Consider the following 8,549-nt stretch of genomic DNA (forward strand, 5'->3'; position numbering starts at 1 on the left):
CAGCAGAAAGTAGGCTCGGAGCTGTTTTGGATCGGGAGGGGTGCGCCAGCACTCTGGACACCCTCCTACCCCAACCCCACATACAGGGTTCGGGAACAAGGGACGTCCGCGGTGGCCACAGTCCAGCAGCCACGCTAAGACGGTCCCGGGAGTCCACTTCTAGGCTCCCGCATACACGGCGGGCTTCGGGGACCGCAGCAAAAACGGTCCCAGGTAACCGCGCGAGCTTCTCCGGCTGCACACTGCCAGGCCATGGACGAAGGGCTCCCATCTCCCTGCTCCACCACCTCCGGCAGCTCGCTCCGCACACAAGATGTAACCCCGCATTATATCAAACTTTCTGGCACCTTGAGCCCACCCAGGGGTGGAAGAGGTGGGAGAACCTTCTCCTCTGCCAAGTGCACCGGGCCCAGACTGACCCAGGGGCCGGATAATTTCCTTGCAGTTAGAGGAAAATAACATAAAGCTTCCGCTTCCCAGCCACCCTCACTTCACCCAGCCCGTGCGCTCTCTGAGCACACAGAGAAAAGAAATTAAAAAGAAAACAGGCGGAAAAAAAAAAAAAAAACTTTGAGGATGCGTGGCGGGTTCTCCCTGTAGTCCCTGCACACCCACGATGCGGGCAGGAGCTCCTGGCGGTGCGCACCCAGAGCTGCCAGTGCCTAAGCCTTGCACCGGGATCGGGATGCCGGCCAGCCTGCCATGACCGGTAAGCGGGGAAAGTCTTGACTCCCCGGCTCCCGCCTTTTCCGAGTCTCCTCGCTGTCTGCAGAGGCAGCCGGTCTGGGCAGACCTGGGGACTCCCAGGGGTGCCCAGCCTCTCCGCGTTGTCTTAACAAAGAGTGGCGCAACTGGAGCGCTTCCCGCGGGCGCCTCGAAAGCCATCAGCTCCCGGACGACGTAGGCTCCAAGGGTGCGCTCTGCCGGCAGCCGATGCGAGCTGGTCCCCGCTGCCACTGCGGCTCCTTCCGCAGGGCCCCGAGGCCCGAGTAGCCCCGGCTCTTGGCCCCCCCATTGCCTTACCTAGGGTTGCTGCTGTTCCAGTAGACCGCGTAGCGGTCGGCGACGGCCTTGGAGCCCGGGTCCTGGCTGAGCACACACATCCAGAGCACCAGAAACATCAGCGTCAACATCTCCACGTGCAACATCACGCCTGGCCAGCGGTGGACGCGCCACTCCGGGGAGAGCAGGAATCCGGAGAGAGGGAGGGAAGGAGATAGCGAGACCGAGAGCAAGATCGGGAGCCAAATAAATATGAATAAATAAAAATGAAGAGGGATGAGAACAGAAAGAGGCACACAACAAGCTGGAGAGGGGGAGGAGAGCGAGAATAAAAGAGGCAGTAGAGTGGAGGGGCTAAGTACAAACTCGCACTCCCCGCTGGAGAGTGCAGAAAAAAGAAAGAAATTACAGGATGAAGAGAAACAAGCGAGTGTATGGCGGTGGCGGCGAGGGCGGGGAAAGGGGTGCCAAGCTGTGTCTAGGGAGGAGGCAGCAGGCCGGTCACCCCGGGAGAAGGAGGTGCGCGCCGGGCCGAGCGGCAGCAGCTCGGGTTGGGGCAGGCGGCGGCGCACGCTGCACAGTCACCAGGAGTTGCGCGCCGCGGCCGCGGGGAGACATACACTGGCCCGCCGGGCCCGGCTCAGCGTTGGCGCCGCGGGCTGCACAGGTCTCCAACGCCCAGGGCCCTCGCACTGCGCCCCGCTTCGCTCCAAGTTACTTTGGCGGCCGGTGGGAAACTGCAGGAGGGCTCCGTTCAGATGGGGGGCTTCGCGTCCGTGGCCTCTTCTGTGCCTTAACTGGACAGCCCCTAGAAATCTCGGAGGAGTCGTAGGTGTTGCGGATTCGGGGCGGTGCTCTGAGAAGGGTGGGGATCCGGAGCCACAAATCCAGCCCTGCCGGCGTCCTGGAACTGGTTAAGCGGCGACCAAACTGGCGAGGAGCGGTCTTGCCTCGCAAATCTCAAAAAAAAAAAAAAAGAAAAGAAAAAGAAAAAGTTTGGCTCTCCGTATCTTCCAGCAGGTCCCCTGGCGGAGTCAGACTGCGGCGGTGGGAGAAGACACCGCAGGCGCTGGCCGCGGGGATTTCTCCCGTGTGCTTTTCGCGGTCGGGTGTGGGTGCAGCAGAGAGAATGAAGAGCAGAGGTCACCCACCAGCCAGCCAGGTGGAGCTGCGATGCCCAGACCTGCGGGACGAGGCCAACCCAACAGCTCGGCTGGAGAGCGGGAGGGGAAACAATCACTTTCAAATCAGTCCCTCCAACTCCTGGATGGGCTGATAGATGTCAGTCTTCGATCGCCTTCCGGGAGCAAGAATGAGCCCCAGACTCAGTGCCAAGAGCCCCAAGTGAGCTCTCAGAAGTGTCCCTGCGACTCGGACGGGTTCGGTCCCAAGCCCGGCAACTTGTAGAGACGCATCAGTTTGAAATGGAGAGAGAGAGAAAAAGAGCGCACGAGCGAGTGGCACCTCCCCGATGACTACATCAGAAAACCTTTCCGAGCCTCACGCAGCTGTTCCCCTTTCCCTCCTTGGGCACAGCAGCAACTAGAGGTGAAAAACCACCAACCGAATCCTAAAACCTCTACCAGGAGGAAAAATAAATTTGAAAGCAGCAGGAGCAGCAGCAGCACAGGCAGCCCGGGAGGGATTGAAACGACTGGCGAGAAGTGGAAAGGGGTAAAAGTCAGTTTTGCAAAAGAGGGGAAAAAAAAAAAAGAGAGAAAAAATGCTTTATGGGAAAAATCTCCTCGGGCACGCCCCCTCGTTAATGACCTGCGTGTAAAGCCGACAGCGGCGGCGACCCAGCAGCCGCACGAGAGCGCGAGGCGGCACGCGTGAATGTGGACTCGGGCGGCGCGGGGCGGGGCGGTCGTGTAACGCAAGGCGCTCGGCAGGCAGGCGGCGCGATCACAGGGCGGGGTGTGGGGTGGGGGCTGTGGATCTAGTGAGGGGTGTTGCCGCCAGCCCGCGCCCAGCCAGAGCTGCTGCCGCCGCGGCCCGAATCCTGTGGGTCGCTCCCGTCCCTGTCCCCCCCAACACTCCCCGTGCAGATCACTTGGGAAGGGGGAGGGGGGTCTGGAGCAGCCAGTCAGGAAACGGCCTGCTGTTTGCTTACAGATCGAGGTATTTTCCTCTCTCTTTACGCCAACCGGATTGGTTGCTCCACGAGAAAGAGGCGTTTTCCTAATCTCCTTTTCTGCTCACGCCTCCTACCCACTCCCCGGCCCCACCTTCCAGAAACCTGATTAATTGAATTACTGGGAGTGCCCTCTCCCCGCGAACCCAGCAGCTGCGCGTAACCCTTTGGATGCTGAATTCCGTCTGGGCTGAGGAATGATTTGACATCTTTTTACCTGAGAGTCGGGTACTTCCATTACAAAGGAACCGGCTACCACCGGGTTGCTGGAGAGCCGAAATCTGTCTTTTGGGCCCCTCGGGTGACGGGAAGTCCTAGCAGACCGTCTGGCAGAAAGCCTCAGAGAATACAAGTTCTTATAAATCTCTGCCCTGCGCAATAGCCCGGTGCTGGGTTATGTGGAAAGCTGCGCGTCTCTCCTGTGCCTTTCAACTCCCCTCTTCCTACCAGGGATTTAAAAGTTCAAGAGCAGGAAGCAAGACTTTCCTTTTAAAGTGATGTTTTGAAAACATTTTTTTTTTTTAATCGAGAAAATCACACTGTAGAGTGATTACCATTCAGTGTGAACCTTCAACGGGGAGGGAAGGAATGCGGCAGGGGAGCCGATCCGAAATACGTTATACACTTACCATTTCAACCCCGGGGTTGCTTCCCTAACACTCCCCAAAGGATAAATGCTTTGAACGTAGTCGGTACAGGAAGAAACTTAGGTGGGGATGTCGGGGAACAAGGTCCCTTATTATTGGAAAAGGCCTCGCGTTCCCGGACATCTAGAGCAGGTTGCAGCACGTTGGGTCCCGGCCGCCAAGGAAGCTCGATTGCCTGGCAGCGAGGCAGACCCAGCGCCCTGAGACGCGCGTCCCTGTCCTCCAGCGCCAGGGAAGCTAGTCAGGCGCCGGGCGCAGCAGGGCTACAAACCCTGGAGACTCGCCCTCGCGTGGCTCTGCGGGCTGGGCCTTAGTGGTGTTATTCTTTCTTGCTCTCTAGGGAGTTTGCTGCCTCAGTGGAAAAAGGATGATCCCCCAAAAGAAAGCAGTTCAGGTTTGCTCCCAAACTTGCCTGTTCTCCCCTTTACTTACTAGCCCAATATAATCAAATATCACGTTGTCTGTCCTGCGCTTTTCAGTCCCGGAGCTCAGGATTTCCAGGCGCTTCAGCGCTCTTTGGAAGCGTCCAGACGCCCTCCAGTGGTGGGCCTGCAGTCCGCAACGAGCGCGTGTATTGCCTACAGTTCAGCCGGATTGAGTTTAATGGAGAATCTGGGGTCGTGATCAATAAAGACATGGGGGAAATGAACAGTTCACACCGCCATGGAATTACCTGGATGTTATGGGCCCTTGCCTGAAAGTTGAGTATTTTCTCAATTCCAGAAATCTTTCCCACCTGAAAAGATTCTTAAATTGTCCTAGGAAAGTAACTCTTCTGTTTGTGACTAGATATAAATTGCAATCTGCCTAATTATAGACTCCAGGACAGATCCCCCTAAAAAACCAACCACCTTTCTAATTTTTAAAAAAAAAAGTAAATTCCAAATATTAATACAAATCCTTCTGTACATTTCACAAAGTTGCAGCAGTGAGAAAGCAGTGGGAAAACTTAAACTAGAGAACTAAAGGATTATGTGTTACTTTTTAAATATAATTTTCATTTGAAAAGTTATTTACTTTTTCCTCCTAGTAGCTAATCTTACTGATGTTCAAGTTATTTGCCTATTTTTGGGTGTGTCTGTTCTTTCTGTTGCAGGAAGAATGCATTTATTTCTTCCTTCAGCCTTTCTGATAGTAGCTCTAATAGGTGCCCATATGACTGAAGCAGTTGTGCAGGAAATACTCTGGGCCCTTTTAAGGGACATCTGTATCTTTAGGAAAAAGAATGCATAACTTCTGTCTTGGGGAAAATGCTGATCATCATCAGAGTCTTTTTAGTCGGGGAAATATCAGGTATCAGGGAGTTAGCAAGCTGGCTTCCTGTGGCTTCAAAGCCAAAAGGAGTAAAGAAAGAGAGAGAGGGAGCATTTATACCCACGTATTTCCTATCTGAAAACACATACTATAACCAAAATTGGAAAGTGAAAATGCAACATATCAAAAGAATATGAATGTCCTGCTATTTTAAATGTCTCTAATTTGATTAAAGTCTGGAGTCCCATTATAAACAAACAAAAATAAATGATATATTATGGCCTTCCTGAAAATGAGTCATGAAGCTGGAATAAAAGATATTGGAATTAGGAACTGTTGAGAACATAACTCAAAGTGTCTGTGAAATAATTCATAAATCTAAATCAAGTAACTTTTCTGGGATTACCTGCACAATTATTGCTACTAAAGAGCAATACAATAGATCATCAATTTTCAACCTTTTTCATCTCATGGTACACACAACAAACTACTTACTAAAATTCTGCAGCACACCAAAAAATATACTTTTTGCCAATCTGACAAAAAATAGGTATAATTTTGATTCATTCACATTGGACGGCTGTTGTTGTGTTGGCTGTTGTCATTTTTTTATTTGACAGTCTAAGGGAAAAGAGATCAGTGTCCCTGACTAAACAGCCAGGCAGTTCATGTTTTAAACATTCTTGTGGCACACCAACATGCCTGCTGTGGCATACCATTTGAAAATCGCTATAGTACATACATGCTTAGAACTTGAAGAGAGATATTATTAACTGAATATACCTCAGATTACACAAGTGATTCGAATGTATACAGATAAGTACTATGTAAAATAATTATATTATGATTAGCCCAGTGTCACAGAGACAGTGGCTTTCAAGCTGGCTTTTAAGGGATAATAGCATTTTCCCAAGTATAGAAGGAGGCTCAGGTATAACAGAAAGAAAACAGCAAGGAGCTAAAAATATGTATGAATAGAAGTGCAGTGAGTACTTCAACACTTTGAGATTGAAACAGGGTCGTGGGAGCTGAGAGCTGAAAAGTCGGTTGAGAATGGACTCTGAAACGGCCTAACTGCATTCTAAAAATGTTTGTACTTACAGCTACAGGCAACCAAGTTCACTGGTGGTTTTAAAACAAATGACATTGAAGCAATAATCATTATGCCTTACATTAAAACACAAACAGGGATTTATTTTTATTTTTTAATTTTTTGGCCTTGAACTATCTAGATCAACATTCTAACCTCGGCAATAAATTAGAGTCACCTAGCGAGCTCTTTTAAGAAAGAACAATGCTAGGGCCCACTCCCTGTTTTAGCTGGTTAGGGGAAGGGACCTGGGATCCGTAATTTTTAAAAGCCTCCCAGGGAATTCTAATGAGCATAGAGGATTGAGAATCACTGATCCAGGTAATGTATTTTTACCTTAACTACTTCAATATTTCAGGCAAAAAATAAAAAATAAAAGAGTAAGTTCTGTACTTATTTATCTGGAGAAATGTTCCAGCTAACCATCAAGGGAGGAATGTTGATACTTTAGAAAGCAGAATTTTATGATCCTCTGTATTAAAATGAACTGATACTTTAAAAATAATTCTCACATAGCACAAAATAGAATGCCATCTGTAAGATGTGGTTTCAGGGCACAGCTTACCTTTAAGTATGGGTTAATCTTCCTTTCTGGTCTAGCTTAGACTTCCTTTTTGCATTAGCTACCATCAGATGAAAGTGGAGTTCTATTGAGTTAAGTGACCAGACAAATAAATGAAATAAGTTGGTGACTCAAACCCTAAAGTCCACAGAATAAGCAACTCTTGTTTAATATGGCAGTTAAATGAAAACTGATACCCAGAAGAGATAATAAAAGAAGTAAACTCAAGAGCAAAGATTAAATAAATAATAGACACAAAACTATGTAACAGATGACTAAAATAATGGTATTCAAGCTAAACTTACTGTCTATCTTTCTAGGACATGTAGGATTTATTCCAAAGCCCCAAGAAACCCAAGCTTAATTACCAAACTGTCACCCCCCTATCCTGCCCACAGAATGTTTGAAGTTATTTAAAGAAGTCTTCTCTTTTATTCACCCCTTTTATAACAGGTTACCCAAAATCTTTAGAAAAAAACGCTTTGCTAGCTTTTCTCTCCTTAGAGACCTTAGGAAATGCTCCTTTTCCATTTCTGATCTAGCTGTCTCTTTTGTGAACCTAGAAAAGAGAGAGAGAAGAGAGAAAAAAAAAAAAAAACTCAACTAAATAGAATACAAGGTCTTTAGTCTTGTGACCTTCAACTTGCATCATGAATTTCCTACTTTTCTTCATTCTCCCTTTACTTTGCTGAAATTTGTTTCATAGTATCTCTTCTCTTGAATTCTGTGGATAAAAGCAATTTTATAAGTTGATACAATATTCTGAAAGAAGCATTTAAAAAATTATTACTACTAACCATGTTTTTGTTGTGGTTTTGCCATAGTAGTTTACATAGTAAACTTTTTAAACATACGGAAGTTCAAGCTGTAATTTTGGTAAACAGCTATTACTAGGCACAAAGGTAAATATGTATTATGTTTCTATGTATTTCAAATGTGTATGTGCTCAAACGTAATTTTAAAAGAAGCAAACAAGAGCTGGTTGATTCAACCAATTTCCACAACACTTTTTAATATACAGACTCAATCTAGATACCATAGATTTATGTGACCAGTTTTCAACCATAAAGCAAAAATTGGTAGGTGATTTTATTCCACAATAAATTTTCATGTTGTCTTTTACTACCTTATCATGTGTTTATTTTTTATTGTTCTGTACTTCCCCTCTTCAAATATTTAAACAAAAATTTTCATAAAAAGCCCTGGCTGGTGTGGCTCAGTGGATTGAGTGCCAGCCTGCAAACCAAAGAGTTGCCGGTTGGATTCCCAGTCGGCGCACATACCTGGGTTGCAGGCCAGGTCCCCAGTTGGGGGCGTGCGAGAGGCAACCACACATTGATGTTTCTTTTCCTCTCTTTCTCCCTCCCTTCCCCTCTTTCTAAAAATAAATAAATAAAACCTAAAAAAATTAAAAAATTACCAAAAAAAATGATTAGCATTTGATAAATCTAACTGATCAACTGGTATATTTTATACTGTCAGGATACTGTCTTAATATGTTCTTTGTGAATTATTAAACAACACTGCATTCCTTGCTTAAAAGAATATACATTACCATAAATGCATATTACAAAAAAATTAAATTTTTGTATGTCTTATGACAATGGCAATCATAGATATCTACAGCATACCTTTGTTGGAAAAAAAAAAAAAAGAGAGAGAGAATATAAGTAGCCTTTTCAGAAATAAAATTAATTTGTCCTTTTCTCCATACTCAAACTAAAATTTAGGATTTTTCTACGACCAGCTCCATTACTATCACCAAAAAGCATATAAATATGCATTTGTGTACTCCTTTACTTGTTTAGAAACACCCCCAAACCTAGAACATCTTTTATTTCACTGATGTCATATTATACA

General features: G+C 46.8%; 1 protein-coding gene across 2 annotated transcripts in view; it reads right to left on the minus strand.

Annotated features, from left to right (window-relative positions):
* The window catches only part of EFNA5 (ephrin A5), a 275,094-nt gene extending 273,932 nt beyond the window's left edge, over window positions 1-1,162 (minus strand). For both annotated transcript variants that reach the window (XM_090276545.1, XM_090276544.1), the window contains exon 1: window positions 1,024-1,162. In XM_090276545.1, coding sequence (XP_090132671.1) covers window positions 1,024-1,148 — 125 coding nt within the window. In that variant the 5' untranslated portion in view covers window positions 1,149-1,162. The remainder of the gene's footprint in view (window positions 1-1,023) is intronic.
* Between the last annotated feature and the right edge of the window lie 7,387 nt (window positions 1,163-8,549).

The sequence above is a fragment of the Furipterus horrens genome, unplaced genomic scaffold (genome assembly GCF_987537825.1).
Source record: "Furipterus horrens unplaced genomic scaffold, mFurHor1.1.pri manual_scaffold_5, whole genome shotgun sequence".
NCBI lineage: Eukaryota > Metazoa > Chordata > Mammalia > Chiroptera > Furipteridae > Furipterus > Furipterus horrens.